Here is a 25209-nt window from a genome sequence, read left to right on the forward strand (position 1 = left end):
AGAGACTGTAGAGAGAGACTGTAGAGAGAGTCTGTAGAGAGTCTGTAGAGAGAGAGAGACTGTAGAGAGAGAGAGACTGTAGAGAGAGACTGTAGAGAGAGTCTGTAGAGAGAGAGACTGTAGAGAGAGACTGTAGAGAGAGAGAGACTGTAGAGAGAGACTGTAGAGAGAGAGAGACTATAGAGAGAGAGACTGTAGAGAGAGAGAGACTGTAGAGAGAGACTGTAGAGAGAGACTGTAGAGAGAGTCTGTAGAGAGAGAGAGACTGTAGAGAGAGACTGTAGAGAGAGAGAGACTGTAGAGAGAGAGAGACTGTAGAGAGAGACTGTAGAGAGAGAGAGGCTGTAGAGAGAGACTGTAGAGAGAGAGAGACTGTAGAGAGAGTATGTAGAGAGAGAGAGACTGTAGAAAGAGTCTGTAGAGAGAGACTGTAGAAAGAGAGAGCGCAAGAGAGAGAGAGAGAGAGAGAGAGAGAGAGAGAGAGAGAGAGAGAGAGAGAGAGAGAGAGAGAGCGAGAGCGAGAGCGAGAGCGAGAGAGAGAGAGAGAGAGAGAGCTGTAGAGCGTGTTACCCTGCCCAGCTCTTTATCCTCCAGGGCCAGCACTCCAGTGCTTTCTGTAAACAGTTTCACCTTGACGGCAGGGAGGGGGTGTGTGGTGGTGAAGTCTCCCTGGGTCCCCCAGCTGAAACACAAAATACACACACTTCAGAAGCATGATACCTTCACTACATTCTGCATGACACAGCACTCAAGACATGGAAGCAACTGCAACATCCACAGGGCTGTAGATGTAGGCCAGGATTCAAACTAACGCAGATAAACAACCTGCACTGCAATTTCATTTGGAAGGGGATTTCTGTTTTAGCCGACATTCGCAGTCTTTACAGTGAACATAATTGAACTGGATTGAATCCCAGCCTTACTTAACATCTGCCTGGCCCAGAGGTATTGCACAAGATCCACTAAAATAACTCCATCTCCTTCTCCTTCCCCTTCCCCTTTCTCTCTCACTTTCTCACTCTCTTACTCTCTCTCTCAATTCAATTCAATTCAATGCAATGTCATTCAATTCAAAGGGCTTTATTGGCATGGGTTAACATATGCTTACATTGCCAAAGGAAGTGAAATAGAATGTGGAATAAACAATAAAAAATGAACAGTAAACATCACACTCACAAAAGTTCCAAAGGAATAGAGACATTTCAAATGTCATATTATGGCTATATACAGTGTTGTAACGATGTGCAAATAGTTGAAGTACAAAAGGGAAAATAAATAAACATAAATATGGGTTTTATTTACAATGGTGTTTGTTCTTCACTGGTTGTCCTTTTCTTGTGGCAACAGGTCACAAATCTTGACACTGTGGTATTTCCCCCAATAGGTAATAGGTACCTCTCTCTCTCTCTCTCTCTCTCTGTCTGCATCTCTTTTTCTCTCATCCTCTCGATATCTGTGCTCTCAGAAGGAGTGAGAGGTGCTTAGAAAAGAACTACTAGAAAACCAAAGGGGAAAATAAAAAACAATAAGTTAGGCCTGACTCTGAGTAAGCAGTTTACTGCTCAATTATGAGACAGACTGAGACTGAACCTGCGGAGAGTGGGCTGCGTGGAGGAGAGGGAGAGGTTGATATGAAATGCACACTGTGCAGCAGCAACATCTCCATTTATTACAGAGGAGAGATGGAGTGAGACTGGCCACCGACCGCACCACGCAGGGATCACTACCAGCCTGAGGGAGAACTACCACGACACAGAGACAAACACATACACATGCACACTCATGCATGCACATACACACGTGCACATGTGCACATTCACAAAGAGATATATACTAACATTTTCATAGGGGTTATTGTGTCTTTAATCATGATGGGATGACAGGTGATATCATCATCAATGAGACAGAGCCAGCAGTCTGAGGCTGTGTGTGTGTGTGCGTGTGTGCCTGCGCGTGTGAGTGTCTGTGTGTGCCGTTTGTCCTCCTGTTGTGAGTGTCCCTCTACGTGAGCTGCATCTGTGAGTAACAATATGACAAATGGAGACACAGCAGGGGACAGGGGAAACGGTGCATGAACACAGCAACACAGTGTCACTCGCTCCACCTCCTCCTCCTCTCTGACACTACCACTCAGCACCACCAGGGTGATATCAGGGGCAGTGGTGTCTCATCTCACATGGAACTGTTTCACATTGTCCCCTTTTTTCTACTTGTATTGATAATTTATTGAACATAAATATGAATATGGATTTAACAACAAGAGCAGTACTGTAATATCTTCATGGAGCAGAAAGATCATTTGTTCAACAAAATGACACCAGATCCCTAGATCAGTCAGGATACAGATGCAGGATCTTAATTTGCTACAGCAGGAAAATAATTATTCAGCAAAAGTAAATTATTAATTATTATGTGGATTATATTTAATGGACATTTTTGTAGGGGTTAATCAAATGTTTCTTAGTGGAAATTACAAACTTCAGAAGCCTTTTTAAACCTCAAATACACCACAAGTTTAAAATATCCTGCATTTCAGGAGAGTTCTCCTGCAACAGGGTGATCAAATTAAGATCCTACATCTGTACGTGTCTATGAGTGTGTGTGAGTGTGTATGTGTGCATGTGTGTGTGTGTGTGTTTGGAGGCAGCTGCTGCGGTATGTGTGGTAGGCTACAGAGGCCATTAGAAGAACATGAAGGGCACCTTGTAGATGGAAGCAGCAACACCAAGGTCGATACTCCTACTGTGCAGCATATATATTACTGTCTCATTCATGTCTGGGCTGAGTGGCTTGGAGTAGGTCTCACGTCAATACAAAGAAGGACTAAACAGTCACTGGTGCTTATGCTGCTCCCTCAACCCTGTACTATATCAACCCCATCACCTATCGATCATTCTCTAGTCTTCACACATGGATTTCATTATTGTGGTTTATATTTGACCTTGCATCAGTGTGCATCGTGTATATTCAAATGGGGATAGTTGATGCTTGTCCAGTTAAAGGCTGTGTCAGTGTTTGCCCATAAGTATAGCATGTATATGTCGCTGCAGATTGCTAGGATACACAGTGGCTGTGTATGGCTCACCCATTATGCCCTAGTCAATCCATGCTTGGTGAATTACATGAGCTTTGTGTATGTGTTGTGTGCATGTTTTCTGTTGTTTTAGCGTACAAACAACGTGTGTGTGTGCATATGTGGGCATGCATGTGTATGTGTACCTGTGTGCTTTGTGTGCTCCTGTTTGCATGCATGTTTGTAAGTCTTTGCGTGCACGGTGTGTGCAGTGTGTGTGCAGTGTGTACAGTGTGTATGTGTAGCCTGTGTGCAGTGTCTGTGTGTGTGTGTGTGTGTGTGTGTGTGTGTGTGTGTGTTTGCAGCCTGTGTGCAGTGTGTGTGTGTGTGATGGTGTATGCGATGGATAAGCAGACAGCTAGCTAGCAGCACATGATGCTTTCCATTTCCAGGAGTGCTGGACGGGGACTCTCTCCTGCTCCATTGAGATGCTGTGTCCTAATCAGCCTCTCCCTGCCTGGCTGCACTCCAGTAAGAGCTCACACAGAGGCTGCTCTACCCCTCTCTCTCCCTCCATCTCCCCCTCTCTCTCCATCCATCCCACCCACCCTCTCTCTCCCTCCATCCCACCCTCTCTCTACCTCCATCTCCCCCTCTCTCTTCCTTCATCTCCCCCTCTCTCTTCCTCCATCTCCCCCTCTCTCTCCCTCCATCTCCCCCTCTCTCCCTCCATCTCCCCCCTCTCTCCCTCATCTCCCCCTCCCTCTCCCTCCATCTCCCCCTCTATCTCCCCCTCTCTCTCCCTCCATCTCTTCCTCTCTCTCCCTCCATCTCCCCCTCTCTCTCCCTCTATCTCCCGCTCTCTCTCCCTTCATCTCCCCCTCCCTCTTCCTCATCTCCCCCTCTCTCTCCCTCCACCCCCCCTCTCCCTTCTTCTCCCCCTCTTTCTCCCTCCATCTCCCCCTCTCTCTCCCTCCATCTCCCCCTCTCTCTCCCTTCATCTCCCCTCTCTCTCCCTCCATCTCCCCCTCTATCTCCCCCTCTTTCTCCCTCCATCTCCCCCTCTCTCTCCCTCCATCTCCCCCTCTCCCTCCATCTTCCCCCTCTCTCTCCTTTTCTCTCTCTCTTTCACTCTCTCCTCTCCCTTTCCCTCTCTACCTCTCTATTTTCTCTTTCCACTTCTCTCCCCTGCTCTCATTCTTTCTCCTTTCTGCCCCTCTCCCCTTTCTCTACCTCTTTGACTGTCACCCGTCACTTTCTCTTTCCTTGTCTGTCCTTCATTCATCTCTCTCTCTCCTCTCTTCATCTCTCTCTCTCTCTCTCTCCTCTCTCTTAATCTCTCTCTCTCTCCTCTCTCTGTCTCTCTCTCCTCTCTCTTCATCTCTCTCTCTCTCTCTCTCTCTCTCTCTCTCTCTCCCCTCTCTTCATCTCTCTCTCTCTCCTCTCTCTGTCTCTCTCTCCTCTCTCTTCATCTCTCTCTCTCTCTCTCTCTCTCTCTCTCTCTCTCTCTCTCCCCCCTTTTCTTTAATCTACCTCTCATTATAAAATGGCACCTGAATCAGTGTCAGAGAAGGAAAGAAAAAGGATGAGTCCCTGAAATATCTCAACATCACATCACAGGAGAGAGAGTGTCACGATCGTCACAAAGAGTGGACCAAGGTGCAGCGTGATATGCGTACATCTCTTTATTAGTGTACTAGCAACACGATACAAACTACAAAACAACAAAACGAAACGTGAAGTCCTCGGTCATGAACACAAACCAACACGGAACAAGATCCCACAAAACACAAGTGCACAACAGGCTGCCTAAGTATGGTTCCCAATCAGAGACAACAAGCAACAGCTGATTCTCGTTGCCTCTGATTGAGAACCACCCCGGCCAACATAGAAACACATAACCTAGAACAGAACATAGAAAACGAAACATAGACACTACACAAAGAAACTAACACCCTGGCTCAACATACAAGAGTCCCAGAGCCAGGGCGTGACAGTACCCCCCCCCCAAAGGGGCGGTCGCAGTCCACATAAACCCAACAGGGAAGGGGCCGGGTGGGCATTCCGCCTCGGAGGCGGATCCGGCTCCGGGCGTGACCACCACCCTCTAACAACCCTCCCGTAGCGCCCCTGGTCAGGTCTGGCCCCGCTGGCTGGAGCTGGACTGGACATCGGTGGAGCGAATTGCTTAGGCTCCGGTGTGGAGCAGCTGACCGGTACCTGACCAGGCACCAGTGAAACAGGCACGGGCTGTGCCGGACTGACGACGCGCACCACAGGCTTGGTGCGGGGAGCAGGGACGGGCCGGACCGGGCTGGCGACGCGCACCACAGGCTTGGTGCGGGGAGCAGGAACAGGCCGGACCGGGTTGGCGACGCGCACCACAGGCTTGGTGCGGGGAGCAGGAACAGGCCGGGCCGGGCTGACGACGTGCACCATTGGCTTGGTGCGGGGAGCAGGAATGGGCCGGACCGGGCTGACAAAGCGCACCACTGGCTTGGTGCGGGGAGCAGGAACAGGCCGGGCCGGGCTGGCGACGCGCACCATTGGTTTGGTGCGGGGAGCAGGAACGGGCCAGGCCGGGCTGGCGACGCGCACCACAGGCTTGGTGCGGGGAGCAGGAACAGGCCGGGCCGGGCTGGCGACGCGCACCACAGGCTTGGTGCGGGGAGCAGGAACAGGCCGGGCCGGGCTGGCGACGCGCACCATTGGCTTGGTGCGTGGGGCAGGACCAGGCCGGACCGGGCTGTGGAGACGGACTGGAGGTCTGGAGCGAAGAGCTGACACAACCCGTCCTGGCTGAATGCCTATTTTTACACACTCTGTGTGAGGCATCAGCACAGGACGTACAGGGCTGTGTACTCGCACTGGCACTACAGCACGTGACACTGGCGCAGGATATCCGGGACCGAGGAGGGGTACTGGAGGCCACGAGCGTTGAGCCGGCACACTCCGTCCTGGCTGCATGCCCACCTTAGCAAGACACGTGCGTGGTGCTCGCACAGGACGTACCGGACTGTGCCGGACCACTCGCGGCACAGTACGCAGCTCCGCATACCTCGGAACCTGCCCAGTCTCACGCTGCCTAGCCTGAGTACGGGGAGTTGGCTCTGCTCTAACTCTAGGCTCCGCCAACCTCCCTTCCAGCCCCCCAAACCCGGTGGCCTCCTCTCCTAATCCCCAAACTCGCCCTGTAGCTGCCTCCAGCAGCCCCGTCGTCCATGCCGTGTGCCCCCCCCTAAAAATGTCTTGGGGTTGCCTCTTGCGTGTCCGACGTCGGCCCGGTTGGCGCCGCTGCTCCTCTCTATGGCGCGCCTCCACCTTCTCCTCCCACGGACGGCGATCCATACCGGCCTGGATTTCCTCCCAAGTCCAGGACCCCTGCCCGTCCAAGATCTCCTCCCAAGTCCAGGCTGTCTGCTCCTGGGCATGCTGCTTGGTCCTGTTTTGGTGTGATCTTCTGTCACGATCGTCACAAAGAGTGGACCAAGGCGCAGCGTGATATGCGTACATCCCTTTATTAGTGTACTAGCAACACGATACAAACTACAAAACAACAAAACGAAACGTGAAGTCCTTGGTCATGAACACAAACCAACACGGAACAAGATCCCACAAAACACAAGTGCACAACAGGCTGCCTAAGTATGATCCCAATCAGAGACAACAAGCAACAGCTGATTCTCGTTGCCTCTGATTGAGAACCACCCCGGCCAACATAGAAACACATAACCTAGAACAGAACATAGAAAACGAAACATAGACACTACACAAAGAAACTAACACCCTGGCTCAACATACAAGAGTCCCAGAGCCAGGGCGTGACAGAGAGGCTGTCTTCACAGACACACTGTACCATTACAGACTGCGTCCTTCATTACAGGAGACATGCTCACGATCGACACATTTACCTTCATCATCATCATCCTCATCATCATCATCACAACTTTCAACATTGAGGCAGGGATGACGAAAGGCTGTAACCATGATGAACCTGAACCAACTTAAGGTGTTGCACCCTTAGATAAAGTTTCAGTATGTATCTATATGGTTACACCCGTAGGTGAATGTGAGGTGTTCAAAGGAGAACCTTTTTGATATGCTCATAACCTGAGATTGCACTCATCATCTGACCTCCCTCTAATTCCCATGGAGACAGACTGTTCTAAATGGAGGATTACACTGTGAGCCTTCTTTCACACCTTGAAGGTGCCTGCATTCAGATACCAAGAGAATACATAAGTAAGTGGATGTTGAGCACAGCCAGGTTAAGGGTTGAGGTGAGAGAGGCAGAGAGAAAGAGAGAGGGGGAGAGGTAGAGACAGAGAGAGAGCGAGAGCGAGAGCGTCAGAGAGAGACAGAGACAGAGAGATAGTGGGGTCTTACGTTGGCTTGGAGGCCTCGGCCTGGTCTGTCTGCAGTTTCTCCCCTCCCTCCACCTCCATGGTGCAGTATACGATCCTGTTAGGAGCCAGAGACTTCAGGCCCACCACCTCCATGATCACCACCTGGAGGGCACACACACAGCATGTTGTGAAACCACAGGTGTATTCGGTAAGGTTCACAATGTAGCAGAAATGTATTCAATATAGAGCTGACATAACTCTCTATGCTACAGTCGTGGTCAAAAGTTTTGAGAATGACACAAGTATTGGTCTTCACAAAGTTCGCTGCTTCAGTCTTATGAGATATTTTTGTCAGATGTTACTATGGTATACTGAAGTATAATTACAAGCATTCCATAAGTGTCAAAGGCTTTTATTGACAATTACATTATGTTTATGCAAAGAGTAAATATTTGCAGTGTTGATCCTTCTTTTTCAAGACTGCAATCCGCCCTGGCATGCTGTCAATTAACTTCTGGGCCACATCCTGACTGATGGCAGCCCATTCTTGCATAATCAATGCTTGGAGTTTGTCAGAATTTGTGAGTTTTTGTTTGTCCACCCGCCTCTTGAGGATCGACCACAAGTTCTCAATGGGATTGAGGTCTGGGGCGTTTCCTGGCCATGGACCCAACATTTCGATGTTTTGTTCCCCGAGCCACTTCGTTATCACTATGCCTTATGGCAAGGTGCTCCATCATGCTGGAAAAGGCATTGGTCGTCACCAAACTGTTCTTGGATGGTTGGGAGAAGTTGCTCTCGAAGGATGTGTTGGTACCATTCTTTATTCATGGCTGTGTTCTTAGGCAAAATTGTGAGTGAGCCCACTCCCTTGGCTGAGACGCAACCCCACACATGAATGGTCTCAGGATGCTTTACTATTGGCATGACATAGGACTGATGGTAGCGCTCACCTTGTCTTCTCCGGACAAGGTGTTTTCCAGATGCTCCAAACAATCGGAAAGTGGATTCATCAGAGAAAATGACCCTGTACCTTTTGCAGAATATCAGTCTGTCCCTGATGTTTTTCCTGGAGAGAAGTGGCTTTTTTGCTGCCCTTCTTGACACCAGGCCATCCTCCAAAAGTCTTCGCCTCACTGTACGTGCAGATGCACTTACACCTGCCTGCTGCCATTCCTGAGCAAGCTCTGCACTGGTGGTGCCCTGATCCCGCAGCTGAATCAACTTTAGGAGACGGTCCAAGTGCTTGCTGGACTTTCTTGGGTGCCCTGACGCCTTCTTCACAACAATTGAACCTCTCTCCTTGAAGTTCTTGATGATCCGATAAATGGTTGATTTAGGTGCAATCTTACTAGCAGCAATATCCTTGCCTGTGAAGCCCTTTTTGTGCAAAGCAATGATGACGGCACGTGTTTCCTTGCAGGTAACCATGGTTAACAGAGGAAGAACAATGATTCCAAGCACCACCCTCCTTTTAAAGCTTCCAGTCTGTTATTCTAACTCAATCAGCATGACCGAGTGATCTCCAGCCTTGTCCTCATCAACACGCTCACCTGTGTTAACGAGAGAATCACTGACATGATGGCAGCTGGTAATTTTGTGGCAGGGCTGAAATGCAGTGGAAATGTTTTTGGGGGATTAAGTTCATTTTCATGGCAAAGAGGGACTTTGCAATTAATTGCAATTCATCTGATCACTCTTCATGACATTCTGGAGTATATGCAAATTGCCTTCATCAAAACTGAGGCAGCAGACTTTGTGAAAATTAGTATTTGTGTCATTCTCAAAACTTTTGACCACGACTGTACATGAAAGACAACCATACTGTATCTGGTCTAGACAATATATTTATATCTGAGCGTGCTGTTACATTGCACATTCCTGAACGGGCCCCAGCACTCACCCTGTAAAGCCATGAACCATGACCCGTAAATGTCTATGGTGCCCTTTACACAACTACAACAGTCACCTTGACCTTGTTGATCCAAGGCAGAAACCCACATAGGTAAATGCATACAGCATAACCTCATAAAAACCCATTAACAATCATTACTCTAAAACTCATTATCGCCCTAAGCTCTATTGGTCAAAAACATTTATAGTATATCTTAAACTACCCTACACCAATGGAGGCTGCTGAGGAGAGGACGGCTCATAATAATGGCTGGAACGGAGCGAACGGAATGGCATTAAACACTTTGAAACCATGAGTTTGATGTATTTGATACCATTCCACTGACTCAGCTCCAGCCATTACCACAAGCCCGTCCTTCCCAATTAAGGTGCACTACACACCGACTGAGAAAAATATGCTAACACTGAGGCCTACTCAAGCAAAGTAAAACGCATGATAATTAAAAAACCCATCACTAAATTCCATGACAGAAGCTACAAATCTGGCCAGCCTCTCCAATTTATAAAGCAGTAGTTTCAGTTCTAGCACCATAATCACTGCATCTTCTCTGCTCTACACCACAATCAACTGCTGGGAGGGCAACCTGGACTCAGGGGTAGACGTAACATAGTAAATGTAAATCCGAGTGTAATATTCATATGTGTCAGCATACTGAATTGTAATTGGATGCATTCTACTGTCATATCATACTGTGCTATGATTGGTTAAGACCACCCAGGTGGTGAGGTCATTCTAAAGATGATCCTGGCCAGAGACACATGAACATGCCAGTTATAGCTAGTTAATAAAGAGCTACGTTTATAAATATCCTGTCGTCCTGCATTTTATTATTTTGTACAAGGCATACAAAACAAGACATGGTGTCAGAGTAAAAGGACTAAAAGATGGATTTTGCTGGAGTTCCTTCACCTCGAATGGATTGGGGGTCTACAAATCTACCCGATGCATGGCGTAAGTTCAAACAGCATGTGGAGCTGATGTTCACGGGTCCTCTGAAGGAAAGAGGAGAAGAGGAAAAGTGCAGCTACCTGCTCCTCTGGATCGGTGAAAAAGGGAGAGACATTTACAACACATGGACACTTACCGAGGCTGAATCAAAGGTACTGAAAACATACTACGATCGTTTTGAAGCATATGTTGTGCCAAAGACCAATACAATTTTCGCTAGGTACAAATTCCATGAGAAAGTACAAGGCGCTAGCGAATCGTTTGAACAGTTTGTCACTGAGCTGCGTCTGCTTGTGAAAGACTGTGATTATGCAAACAAGGATGAGATGGTCAGGGACCGTATTGTATTTGGAATACACTCACCGCGAGTGAGAGAGAAACTTTTGAATATTGGATCAGAGTTAACGCTGGACAAAGCTATCGACATAGCCAGATCTCACAAGCTAGCACAGGTTCAGATGAAAACCATTTCAGGCGGCAGCATGAGCGCATCACGTGAACAAGCAGTGCACGCAGTCAGGCAGACATTAAAGCACACCTCCAGTGCCCAGAGAGCATGTTTCAGAACGGAGACAGACAGAACTCCAAAACAGAGCGACACAGACTCCAAACGCCCCAAAACATGTGGATATTGTGGATACAAAGTGCATGGCGAACAGGGGAATTGCCCAGCTAAAGGCAAACAGTGTACTAAATGTGGAAAATGGAATCACTTTGCAAAAGTGTGCAGAGTTTACCGTGGAAAAACAGTACATACAGTGAGTGAAGCTGAAATGTCAATCAAAGAGTCAAATGCTGATGAACTGTTTATTGATTCAGTGACACAGAAAAGTCAGATATCAGAGACAGAGCAAGCCTTTGCTGATATTGAGATAGGAAGACAAGGCACAGAGCTAAAATTCAAACTAGACACTGGTGCACAAGTAAACATTATTCCTCTGAGTAAGTACAGAAGCTTGACATCTGAGTGTGAGCTACAGCCCACCACGCGCAGACTGACTGGTTATGGTGGTGAACAGCTCCCAGTAAAAGGCACATGCACTCTCAAATGCAAATACAAGGAAAGGGACATGATGTTGGACTTTTACGTTGTTAACACTCGAGCACCTGCAGTGCTAGGTCTTAAAGCATGTTTAGACATGGACCTTATCAAGCTAGTGTTATCAGTGACAGCACCAGTAGAGATAGAGAATGTCATGGAGGAGTTTGCTGATGTTTTTACAGGAATAGGACTATTCCCAGGAGAATGTACCATTCACCTTGACCCAGACGCAACCCCTGTGGTCTACCCACCGAGAAAGATTCCACTTGCTCTCCGCGCCCGTCTGAAGAAAGAGTTGGAGAGCATGGAGCAATCTGACATCGTCACCAAGGTTACAGAACCGACGGATTGGGTCAACGCGTTAGTGGAGGTGGAGAAACCACGCACAGGCAAGCTCAGAGTATGTCTCGACCCAAGAGACTTGAACAAGGCTATCAAACGCCCCCATTACCCCTTACCGACGCTAGATGGCATCACACACAAGCTAGCGGGCGCACGCTACTTCAGTGTCATGGACGCCAGATCAGGCTACTGGGCTATCAAGCTCACAGAAGAGTAATCTAAGCTCACAACGTTCAACACACCATTTGGACGCTACAGGTTCCGTCGCCTGCCTTTTGGGATTATCTCAGCCCAAGACGAGTTTCAGCGAAAGATCGACGAGGTGTACGAAGGCCTCGACGGAGTCGTGGCAATTGTGGACGACATCCTTGTCTATGGACGAACCAAAGAGGAACACGACAGAAACCTCAGCGCGATGCTGCAAAGGTCCCGCGAGAGAGGAGTCCGGCTCAACCCCGAGAAGAGCACAGTCGGCGCTACAGAGGTCAGCTACTTCGGACATCTTCTCACAGCGATTGGAATCAAGCCAGATCCGCAGAAGATCTCAGCCATAAAGGAAATGGAGCCACCAAAGAACCGCACAGAGCTGGAAACAGTGCTTGGCATGGTTAACTACTTAGCCAAGTTCGCACCCAGCCTCTCCAATGCTAATGCACCCCTGTGTCAGCTGCTAAAGCAGTCCAGTGAGTTCCTCTGGGACAACCAACACAACATCGCTTTCCAGAAAGTGAAAGACTTGATCACGAGAGAACCAGGACCAATCCTTGCCTACTACGACCCCAACAAAGAGCTCAGACTCCAGGTGGACGCGTCGAAGTATGGACTAGGGGCAGTGCTACTGCAAGAAGGAAAACCCATCGGCTACGCTTCCAAATCTCTCACAGACTGTGAAATCAACTACGCTCAAATCGAAAAGGAGCTGTACGCCATTCTGTTCGGATGTAAGCGTTTCCATCAGTATGTCTATGGACGACAAGTCATTGTGGAATCAGACAACAAGCCCCTCGAGTCAATCATGAGGAAACCGTTAGCCGCAGCCCCGCCAAGGCTACAGAAAATGATCCTTCAACTACAAAAATACGACTTCACAATCACTCACCGTCCAGGCAAAGACATCCCTGTCGCAGACACACTCTCCAGCCTCAGTGAAGGCATGGACATGCAGGTGCACACTGTGTACAGCAACTTACCAGTTAGTGACACAAAACTGAAGGAGATCCGAGCAGAAACAGAAAAAGACACACAACTCACACAGCTGAGGAAAGTCATACAGTCAGGATGGCCTGAGGAGAGGAGAAAATGCCCTCAGAGCGTCTCAGAGTTCTGGAACCATCGTGACGAACTATCACAGATCAACGGAATCATTTTCAAAGGAGAGAAAATCATCATTCCTACCAGTCTCAGAGAAGAGATTTTGACAAAGATCCATGCTGGACACATGGGCATGGAAAAGTGCAAACAGAGAGCACGGGACATTTTGTTCTGGCCCGGAATGTGCAAACAAATAGAGGACATGGTTGGTAAATGCCCCACCTGTCTTGAACGACGCCCCTCGAACACCAAAGAGCCAATGTTACCTCACCGTATCCCAGACCTGGCAGGTCGTGGCAACCGATCTGTTCACGTGGAACAACGAGGACTACATTATAACAGTGGACTACCACAGCAGGTACTTCGAACTTGACAAGCTTCACAGCACCACATCTGGAGCTGTGATACACAAGCTGAAAGCAGCCTTTGCCAGGCATGGCATTGTAGAGACTTTAATATCTGACAATGGGCCCTGTTACAAATCAAATTAGTTTGAATCCTTCACAAAAGCATGGGAGTTCACACACGTCACCACAAGCCCACATTACCCTCAAAGTAATGGCCTTGCTGAAAAATCTGTGCAGATCGCTAAATCACTCATGGACAAAGCAAAAGCAAACAAGAGAGACCCCTACCTCAGTCTCCTTGAATACCGCAACACTCCAGTTGACAACTTCAAATCACCAGCCCAGCTGTTGATGAGCCGCAGACTTCGCTCAATCCTTCCCAGCACCAACCAGCAGCTGCAACCTGAGGTCGTCAGCTACAAGGAAATGCATGCAAAACGTGCACAGAGGCAACAACAGCAAAAGCGATACTACGACAGGTCAGCCAGACCACTGCCACCCCTGAACGACGGAGAGTCAGTTAGAATCCAGGAGCATGGCTACTGGAACCCAGCAGTCGTCATCCAACCAGCTGACACTGAACGTTCATATCACGTTCGCACCGCAGAAGGAGCGGTGTACCGCCGCAATCGTCGTCACCTACTGAACACAAAATAACAACACACTGACGAGATGAACTGTTCCCCTGAAAGAGAACGGGATGGACTAAACACAGACACAACACAACATACACCATACTTACCTGCAACACCACAAGAACTGTTGACTGACACAGAAGCATGCTCAGCTTCATATCACACAAGGTCAGGAAGAGAGGTCAAGCCTAGAGCTGTCCTAGACCTGTGAAATGTCAAAGGGTGTAGGCGGATCGCTGCCCTAAAAGAGTTCCGGACTGTAAACTTGTTATTGAAAGTTAACTTGAAATGCTTTGGTATTGTATTTGTTTGATATGTTGAGATGTCATTGCTACAGTGAAAAGCTGAGTTGCTGAGAAATATTTGTTATAAAAGTAACAGTATGCTGAATCATTGTTTCAGTCTGTTATGTTGATGCAGTTGGTGCAGTTTAAATGGTTACTTACCTCGAGTTCAAACTACAGAGCATGTATTCAAAAGAAACGCTTTGTTGTTCTACGTATTTTTTTCTTTTTTTAAAAGAAGGGGGATGTAATATTCATATGTGTCAGCATACTGAATTGTAATTGGATGCATTCTACTGCCATATCATACTGTGCTATGATTGGTTAAGACCACCCAGGTGGTGAGGTCATTCTAAAGATGATCCTGGCCAGAGACACATGAACATGCCAGTTATAGCTAGTTAATAAAGAGCTACGTTTATAAATATCCTGTCGTCCTGCATTTTATTATTTTGTACAAGGCATACAAAACAAGACACCGAGATACTCCATTATTATGATATGTTACGTTTCGTATGGTATGTATTAATTTGTGGATGTTTGCAATTGCAATTTGTTGTGGCTAACGTGAGCTAGGTGGCTAGGTGATGAGATTTGAACACGCAACCTTTGGGTTGTTAGACGTTCACATTATACAGCTACCCATCCACCCCGACCAACCACCCTACTTTCATTTTTGCCTTAAGCAACCTTCTGTCTTATGTAACATACCAAACGTAACATATCATACTAATTTGAGGGTCCAGGATTTACATTTACCATGTTACATCTAGTCTATGAGACCAGGCTGGGGAGGGAGTGGTGTTAAGCTGCCCATGCTAGAATTACACTTCCTTCTCCTTAAGTAGCTAGGGGAACAGAAATAGCTCTTCTGAGTATACTGTATTCTCTTAGATCGTTCATCATAACCGGAGTTACTATAATGAGTTATTATGAAGTTTGCTATGAAATAAAAAATGGAGGTATTATTTTGTTTCACTACATTCACTACATCTGTGATTTGACTCCTCCTGTGTTCATCTATTTTTTAAATTCTCTTTCTATATGGCTGGAGGGCCATCTGTTTGCAATCTACACTGGGTATATATTCACAAGCGCCTCAGAGTTTGAGCGCTGATCTAGGATCAGTTTTGCATTTTAAATCATAAGTAATAAGAGGGAGGACCTGATCCTAGATCATTCAGCACTCCAACTCGGAGACGCTATGTGAATACGGGCCCTGGTCTAGATTTATATACATCTATCAAGATAGAAGAAAACTAAAGCATAAGCAAACACACTCTGGGACTTTGGCATGGAATGTATTCATGTTCTAAAATAATCAATAAACCCATGAAAGTGCAGATCAGATCTAGTTTACCAAAGGGCCAGCTGAGGTAAAAATCGATATATTATCACCACCACCACCACAGACTTCAATATAAACAGTGTTTTCCTTGCCACAGAACACATAGCCATAGTAAATAAATAGGCTGATCATGTTTTTGATTACTTATCCTGTTTATAACGACAGAGGCAGGTGAATGGTAACACTTTTTGGATATTCTGTCATAATGCTAAAATGCTGAGGTCGTATCCTTCCTAGACAGGATTAGGGCTAGGGTTAGTATCTCCAGAGTGAAGGAGAGCATTACATCAGACTTGTACTTGGTTAGGGTTAGGGTTATGGTCAGGGCTAAGGGTAGGGTTAGACAGGATTAGGGCTCCTACTTCCAGAGTGAAGGAGAGCACCACGTCGGACTTAGACAGTGTGTTCTCGTCTTCCTGGCCCATGTCCATGATGGAGGTGTTGTGTCCTTTCTTCAGCTTCTGCAGTTTGAACTCTCCTCCCTTGGACACCGGCATGCTCTCCAGGTTGGCCATCAGCTGGTTCACCGATGCCTTTAGCTCCTCTATGTACATGTGCTCCATCTCCTTTGACACAAACTTGGGGAATTTGCCACCCTTTGAAAAAGAAAAAAAAATCAGACCAACAATTATGTTGTACCAAAAGTGTTTTTACTATTTTTCAAGTCAGCTTTTGTGACCATGTTGACTGGTCATCCTGAAGAGGAAAGACACTTTACTAATAAAATTAATCAAAATTGTCAACACTAATGTGAATGCTTGTCATTCAATAGATTACCAGATACTGTATGTAGCCTACAGTACATTCACTGTGCTGTAAAGCTGTTTCTAGAAGAGTAAAGCTCTTGGGGAACTCGCATAGTGAAGCCATTTTGATGCTTAGGCTACAAACTGAGGTTTTTATGTGGCTCAACACAATTTTACCAATTTTTATGTTGTTCTACTGCCTTGTGTATACAGCTGTAGGATCTTAATTTGATCACCCTGTTGCAGGACATTTTTTACCTGTAGTGTATTAAAAAGGCTTCTGAAGTTTGTAATTTCCACTTAGAAATTTCAAACTTGATTTTCCCTTAAGAAAAATGTTATCAACCCCTACAATAATGTCCACTCATTATAATCCACATAATAATTCACAGTTCCTGTTGCTGCAGGATTATTTTCCTGCTGTAGCAAACTGGCTCAAATTAAGATCCTACATCTGTAGGCTATCAGACTCACCCTGGCAATCTGATCGGCCATCTGCAGGCGTCCATCCAGCTCCCGTCTGATCTGAGCAGCCTGCTCGTCCAGGTTGTCCAGCTAGAGGAGGGTCAAACACAGAAGAAACAGGAAAAAGTGTTGTGCGCACATACTTAAAAATAAACATGTCTCAGGAACTGGATTAGAGAGCATAATTATGTTCTCAAGTGTTGGTTTAATCAGGCAACGTTTTGACCCCAACTGTGCCTTCTTCAGTACAACAGGAAAACGGGCCAACGAGATAGATTAATCAGCCTGTGATGGTCTCACTGGTACCCAGGTGTAGTCATGGATATCTATGACCTTGGAGCTATGTAAGCCTATAGGCATCACATCACCCATCACCACATGGTAATAGTTAATACAATCTCCATTATGATTGTACATGGAATAAGACCAGAATCTGTATTCATAAAGTGTCTCAGGGTAGAGGTACTGATTTAGGAGCAAGTCCTCCCTGTCCATGTATCTGTACTCAAGATCTAAAAGACAAAACTGATGCTACAGTAGATCAGCACTCTTTGTGAATACTGGCTATGTCCCAATTATCTCTCCTTACTCCCATAGAGTGCACTTTTTACCTTCCCTTCACTGTTTTGAAAGGAAATGACTGTTATAAGAAATATGGTGAAAACTCCCATAAACCCATGCCTCCACTAATTCAATTATTTTAGATTTTTGTGGGAAGTATTAAACGAGGGCAGGAGAAAGGGGTGATCATTGGGACACACCCCATGGGCCCAGGAGGACATTACCACTGAGCTGGGTAATCAATACATTCTCCATTATGTTCCTAGATTACCCCCAACAGGATTGGGTCACAGGGTTAAAGGTCAACACCAACCTCCCATGTTGATGATTTATCTCTTTTGATCTCAGGATGGGTGATTGGATTCACACTGAGTCAATAAATACTGTGTTGTTGACGACTGACAAAAACAAGGATATACAGTGAGGGAAAAAAGTATTTGATCCCCTGCTGATTTTTAACGTTTGCCCACTGACAAAGAAATTATCCGTCTATAATTTTAATGGTAGGTTTATTCGAACAGTGAGAGACAGAATAACAACAAAAAAATCCAGAAAAACGCATGTCAAAAATGTTATAAATTGATTTGCATTTTAATGAGGGAAATAAGTATTTGACCCCCTCTCAATCAGAAAGATTTCGGGTTCCCAGGTGTTTTTTATACAGGTAACGAGCTGAGATTAGGAGCACACTCTTAAAGGGAGTGCTCCTAATCTCAGCTTGTTACCTGTATAAAAGACACCTGTCCACAGAAGCAATCAATCAATCAGATTCCAAACTCTCCACCATGGCCAAGACCAAAGAGCTCTCTAAGGATGTCAGGGACAAGATTGTAGACCTACACAAGGCTGGAATGGGCTACAAGACCATCGCCAAACAGCTTGGTGAGAAGGTGACAACAGTTGGTGCGATTATTCGCAAATGGAAGAAACACAAAATAACTGTCAATCTCCCTCGGTCTGGGGCTCCATGCAAGATCTCACCTCGTGGAGTTGCAACGATCATGAGAACGGTGAGGAATCATCCCAGAACTACACAGGAGGATCTTGTCAATGATCTCAAGGCAGCTGGGACCATAGTCACCAAGAAAACAATTGGTAGCACACTACGCCGTGAAGGACTGAAATCCTGCAGCGCCCGCAAGGTCCCCCTGCTCAAGAAAGCACATATACAGGTCCGTCTGAAGTTTGCCAATGAACATCTGAATGATTCAGAGGAGAACTGGGTGAAAGTGTTGTGGTCAGATGAGACCAAAATCTAGCTCTTTGGCATCAACTCAACTCGCCGTGTTTGGAGGAGGAGGAATGCTGCCTATGACCCCAAGAACACCATCCCCACCGTCAAATATGGAGGTGGAAACATTATGCTTTGGGACAGGACAACTTCACCGCATCAAAGGGACGATGGACGGGGCCATGTACCATCAAATCTTGGGTGAGAACCTCCTTCCCTCAGCCAGGGCATTGAAAATGGGTCGTGGATGGGTATTCCAGCATGACAATGACCCAAAACACACGGCCAAGGCAACAAAGGAGTGGCTCAAGAAGAAGCACATTAAGGTCCTGGAGTGGCCTAGCCAGTCTCCAGACCTTAATCCCATAGGAAATCTGTGGAGGGAGCTGAAGGTTTGAGTTGCCAAACGTCAGCCTCGAAACCTTAATGACTTGGAGAAGATCTGCAAAGAGGAGTGGAACAAAATCCCTACTGAGATGTGTGCAAACCTGGTGGCCAACTACAACAAACGTCTGACCTCTGTGATTGCCAACAAGGGTTTTGCCACCAAGTACTAAGTCATGTTTTGCAGAGGGGTCAAATACTTATTTCCCTCATTAAAATGCAAATCAATTCATAACATTTTTGACATGCGTTTTTCTGGATTTTTGTTGTTGTTATTCTGTCTCTCACTGTTCAAATAAACCTTCCATTAAAATTATAGACTGATCATGTCTTTGTCAGTGGGCAAACAAACAAAATCAGCAGGGGATCAAATACTTTTTTCCCTCACTGTAAGGCTGACTTTACTTGAAGGGCCAGTTTCCCAGACAGATTAACCCTAGTCATGGACGAAAAATCTCTTTCAATGGAGAATCTGGAAAACCGGCCATAGGTTTCTATGTAGGCAGAGAGAGCATAGCTCTAATAATTGATACTATATCTCCCTGATCAGTCGTTGGATCCATTTGTAAATAAGTACTAAGACTGCATGTAGGCCTACCGTACACCAGGGTTGGGGTGATTTCCATTTCAATTGAGTCTAAATTTAAATTGACTTCCTGAATTGACTGAATAGAAATGGAATTGACCTCTGTGTTGACTTGACTGATAAAAAGAAGTACCCAATAAGTTTTTTTGTTCTATTTTCCTTTGTAGGTAGAGAGAGTCATTCATAAATATGAATAGCCCTAGAGCACATGTGGCTAAACAGTGTGTGTGTATGTGTATGTGCATGTGTGCGTGTGCGTGTGCGTGTGTGCACATATGGTACTTCTGCAAGTAACTCTTTAAATCACTATAATGGAGGTCCACACTCCCTGAAAATAAGGAAAAACATCAACCTAATATCTGGTTGATGTTTTTGATATTCTTTCCAGAGTGTGTGAGGCTCCATTTCTTTGATTTGTAGGTGGAGAGAATAAAACAGACTTAAAGTAAAGTGTGTAATGTCCTAGACACAATAGATAGGCCGTCATTGTAAATAAGAATGTGTTCTTAACTGACTGACTTGCCTAGTTAAATAAAGGTTAAATAAAATAAAATAAATACATAAATAGCTACATGCATTGGCCTGATTTATAGGCCTGCACTGACTTCCCCTATGGATGACATCATCCTATAGAATATATATACCTCTTTGAAGGACATCTAGAAGCTCTAAGGAGTTATGGTATAGAGTTATAGTCTATGGCATAGTCTGTAAAAAGAAATGCCTCCCTAAATGAGCATCTTTCTTGAGGCCCAGCCATACTGGCCTTTAGTTTGAGGTCCCCTGTAGATTAATGTATTGTGGCGCTATAAGCAAGTACCAATGCCTCCCCATTCCCAAGAAGAGTATCTCTCTCTCGCTCTCCCTCTCTCTCTCTCTCTCTTTCTCTCTCTCTTCTCTCGCTCTCTCTCTTTCTCCCTCTACCCTATATACTGGCCTGTCCCTCTTCTAGGATCCTGTCATAGCTCTGTGTGTGCTGTAGCATTGTGACATGTCTACCTTCCAGCCCGCCCACACAGAGTCCGCAGCAACGTGATGTCTTAGCCAGGTTGGCCCTGTAGAGCAGTCACTTCCAGTCCTGTCACACATGCAGTGTGCCTTCACCCGCTCACTCACACATAGTCATGCACACACACACACATACACACACACACACACACACACACATACACACACACATACACACACATACACACACACAGCCTTCAAGGGCTCCACAGTACTGCCACAAAGCTGAACCGGACCACCACCCTGCAGCGCTGATGCACATCCACACGGAGCAGCTATCACGCTCCAGAGAACAAGTTTCTAGTGATGTACAGGGAGGGCTGCTAGCTACTACACACTGCTGCCTGCACTCTACTTACAGAGAACATGTGCAGAGGGCATAGAGGAGGACCTTCCTCTTTATGTGAAGACAAGTAGGCTAAACCAGCCCTGTTGACAAAACAGGTGGCTTAATGGCAGTGTCATGTTACTATTACCATGGTGGGTTGTCATAGTGTGTGATGCTGCTGAGCGGTTGTGTTGTGCCAAACCCCAGCTCTGTAATGTTACCGCTATAGAGTGAAGGGAGGAAAATGTTTGCATGTAACCACAAGAGAGGAATGGTGTTATAACTAGTGTGTGTGCGTGTGTGTGTGTGTGCGTGCCTGCGTATGTGCACATGTGTGTGTGTGCAACTACAGGAGAGGGGAATGGTGTTGTGTAACTAGATTTAGATTACAGAGGCCGGGGGCTAACTGAATCACTCAAGATTGACCTCAGGCAGGCTCACAACAACCTGATCACGTGACCCAGGCATCCAAGGCTCCTAACAGACACTGATGGTGGTGGTGACTAAGACATGGCATTGTCTTGATCTTATACAGTGACTAAAACCAATAGAAATAGAATTGCTAGAATAACAATTCCCATTCTAGTCAATTGGTCTGTAATTCTATGAGTAAACCATCTCTTTGTTCATGCAGCTGTTAGACTACTTTCTACTGACTGTGTCACCCTGACTTATGGGACTCTTGTATGTTGAGTCAGGGTGTGGAGATCTGTGTTGTTATTTCTATGTTTACTTTCTAGGTGTTGTATTTCTATGTTTGGCTGGGTGTGATTCCCAATCAGAGACAGCTGTCGCTCGTTGTCTCTGATTGGGGATCATACTTAGGCAGCCTGTTTGCAATCATTAGTTGTGGGATTCCGTGTAGAGGCTTGTATTTGTGTTTAGCCTGAGGACTTCACGTTACGTTGTTTTGTTGTTTTTGTTTGTGTGTTTATCTTTATAATAAACATGTATGCATTTCACGCTGCGCCTTGGTCTGACCCGTCCTTCAACGTCCGTGACAGACTGACACCATAGACAGAATAAAAAGCATTGAAATAGATATATATCAATTCTAGATTATATTTCTATGATCAAAACAACATTATTTTTTTCAATAACTTGAGTAAGCTCTGCTGTCGTGGCCATAGAGACCATCAGAACAGTCACCTTGGCCTTGTTAAGTAATTAAGGGATTCTTATTGGGTAGGTAACAAGAGGGTTCACTCACCTTTTCTGAGTCTGTTTTCATTGCCGAAGTAACTAAGACCAGAGGTATTTGGTGAGATGAGAGAGATTTCTGTCTACACAAACTCAATCAATGATAAACACAGTGATTCAGAAACAAATCTACATTAGTCTGTAAGAGAACTCTGACTTCAAGGGCAGTCACCTAGAGATTACCTTGGTGTTTAGAATAATGTTAAAGTCGCTATTTGGTTCCTGTGTGGGAGCTAGCGTGGTTTGGTTCTGGTTAAATAGATAGAGGCTGTCTGAAGGAGGGCCGAGAGAGAAGCCTAGCGTCTGTTTGCCTAGTTTTCTGCCCCAGAGTAATGAAAAGCAGAGGAATTCACAGGCTCCCTCACATCAATAATGAATGAAGACATATACTGTTTCTCCCCATTCCCAAGGAATCTCTCTCTCTCTCTCTCTCTCTCTCTCTGCCTCTGCCTCTACCCCCCTCTTCTCTCCTGCCCCCTCTGCCCTCTCTCTCTCCCCTCCTCCCCTCTCTCTCCCTGGCAAAAGCAGCATTGTTCATCTTTCAGCAACATTGATGCTGTGACTCACTGCCACCCGCTGTGATGACCCTGACTGTGTCAGTCTGTTTGTCCGCCTTACTGAGGACACAGCAGAGCCCACAGCACACACCCTGCAGACAGGGACCTTACAGACGGACGGACGGACGGACGGACGGACGGACGGACGGACGGACGGACGGACGGACGGACGGACGGACGGACGGACGGACGGACAGACAGACAGACAGACCGACCGACCGACCGACCGACCGACCGACCGACCGACCGACCGACCGACAGACAGACAGACAGACAGACAGACAGACAGACAGACAGACAGACAGACAGACAGACAGACAGACAGACAGACAGACAGACAGACAGACAGACAGACAGACAGACAGACAGACAGACAGACAGACCGACCGACCGACCGACCGACCGACAGACAGACAGACAGAGAGAGAGAGAGAGAGAGAGAGAGAGAGAGAGAGAGAGAGAGAGAGAGAGAGAGAGAGAGAGAGAGAGAGAGAGAGAGAGAGAGAGAGAGAGAGAGGGGCAAAATAAAGCCCTTAAACATGTTAGGATAAATGAAACTGGGACTGGCTTGGTCTTGCACATGGTGGAAAGTATTGCATGTTAAGCGGTAGAGGTGGAGGACAGAGCAGTAGAGGATAGGGCTATTGTGGTATTTTTTTATGTTCTAGTATATTAACTGTAGAGTTATAGGGATGTATAGGGCTATTGTGGACTTTTTCAGATGTTATTTCTACTGTAGAATTACAGCCACGCCACACTCTTAGAAAAAAAGGGTTCCAAAAGGGTTTTTCGGCTGTCCCCATAGGAGAATCATTTTGGTTCTAGGTACAACCCTTTTTGGTTCAGGTGGAACCCTTTTGGATTCCATGTAGAGCCCTCTGTGGAAAGGGTTCTACATGGAACCTAAAACTGTTCTACTTGGAAACAAAAGGGTTCTACCTGGAACCAAAAAGGGTTCTTCAAATGGTTCTTCTATGAGGACAGCTATTTAGGTTCTAGACAGCACCTTTTTTATGTAGCGCATTGTGAGTGATGTTCCATCATGGATGTTAGAGAGAATAAGGGTTGTTTGGGTTGTCCAGGCAGGAGAAGCTCCAGCATGGCCACCCCTGCTGAGTGGGCCTACTGATGTGATGTCTGGTAGGGGTCTAGAAGCCCTCAGTCAGTCTTCTGATGCTGAGACATGGCTAATGTTGACCTCTCCTCTCCTCTCCTCTCCTCTCCTCTCCTCTCCTCTCCTCTCCTCTCCTCTCCTCTCCTCTCCTCTCCTCTCCTCTCCTCTCCTCTCCTCTCCTCTCCCCTCCCCTCCCCTCCCCTCCCCTCCCCTCCCCTCTCCTCTCCTCTCCTCTCCTCTCCTCTCCTCTCCTCTCCTCTCCTCTCCTCTCCTCTCCTCTCCTCTCCTCTCCTCTCCTCTCCTCTCCTCTCCTCTCTCCCCATCCCCTCTCTTCCCCTCCCCTCCCCTCCCCTCCCTCCTCTCCTCTCCTCTCCTCTCCTCTCCTCTCCTCTCCTCTCCTCTCCTCTCCTCTCCTCTCCTCTCCTCTCCTCTCCTCTCCTCTCCTCTCCTCTCCTCTCCTCTCCTCTCCTCTCCTCTCCTCTCTCCCCATCCCCTCTCTTCCCCTCCCCTCCCCTCCCCTCCCCTCCCTCCTCTCCTCTCCCTTCCTCTCCCCTCCTCTTCTCTTCTCTCCTCACCCCTGCTCTCTGTCCCGTATGTCACCTACTCCTAATACATTAACAGGCCCAGTGTGTCTCTGAGGCTTTACTGTATTGATTCCCTGCTCCTTCCAGCAATCCACTTAAAGAGAGAATGAGCTGCTACTACTGTGTGGCTGCTACAAAAGGAAGGGAGGGGGGCTTTAAGTGAAAGCTGCTGAACTGAGATGGAGTGAAGGAAGATGGGGGGGCTGGAGAGAGAGAAAGAGAAGGAAGAGAGAGAGGGAGAGAAGGACCGAGAGAGAGAAGGGAGAGAGAGAGGGGGTAGAGAAGGGGGGGAGAGAGATATAGAGAGGGACAGAGGGAGAGAGAGAGTATGGGGAAACACAGAGATCAGAGGGAGAGGGAGAGAGAGCGAAAAGGGGAAGACAGCTTTAAGTACACTGATGTCCCATGTAGCTCAGTTGGTAGAGCATGGCGCTTGCAACGCCAGGGTTGTGGGCTCGATTCCCACGGGGACCCGTATGAAAAAAAATTATGCACTCACTAACTGTAAGTCGCTCTGGATAAGAGCATCTGCTAAATGACTCAAATGTAAATGATGGATTTCACTTAAATCATCGAGGAACCAGCATGGAGCAGTCCTCTCAACAGATTGAAAAGGAAAATACAGCACAGCCACTCTCTGGATGAGGTCTGGCCATCTAGTTTATAAGATCCCCACAATCTTAACGCCAGTAAAAAAGAAGCAATAACTACAATAATTGGGATTCTGCATTCAATTCAACTACTATACTAGGGATGTCCGATGTTTAATATGATGAAGTGTTTCGTTAATGCATCCTCTTTATCTTCATCCTCTTACCAGTATTACAGTCTGTATTCCTTCTCCATATATACTACTGTTCAAAAGTTTGGGGTCACTTAGAAATGTCCTTGTTTTTGAAAGAAAAGCAATTTTT

At 46.6% G+C, this 25209-nt stretch overlaps 1 protein-coding gene across 4 annotated transcripts in view; it reads right to left on the reverse strand.

The window, feature by feature from the left end:
* Positions 1 to 25209, reverse strand: part of LOC311133706 (calcium-dependent secretion activator 1) — a gene marked incomplete at its 5' end in the record, with an annotated part of 153962 nt that overhangs the window by 51315 nt on the left and 77438 nt on the right. For all 4 annotated transcript variants that reach the window (XM_084167243.1, XM_084167241.1, XM_084167242.1 and 1 more), the window contains 4 exons: positions 571 to 682; positions 7400 to 7521; positions 15894 to 16127; positions 16752 to 16832. In XM_084167243.1, the coding sequence (XP_084023369.1) occupies positions 571 to 682; positions 7400 to 7521; positions 15894 to 16127; positions 16752 to 16832 (549 nt within the window). The remainder of the gene's footprint in view (positions 1 to 570; positions 683 to 7399; positions 7522 to 15893; positions 16128 to 16751; positions 16833 to 25209) is intronic.

This window comes from Coregonus lavaretus (assembly GCF_964263955.1).
Source record: "Coregonus lavaretus genome assembly, chromosome: 8".
Taxonomy (NCBI): domain Eukaryota; kingdom Metazoa; phylum Chordata; class Actinopteri; order Salmoniformes; family Salmonidae; genus Coregonus; species Coregonus lavaretus.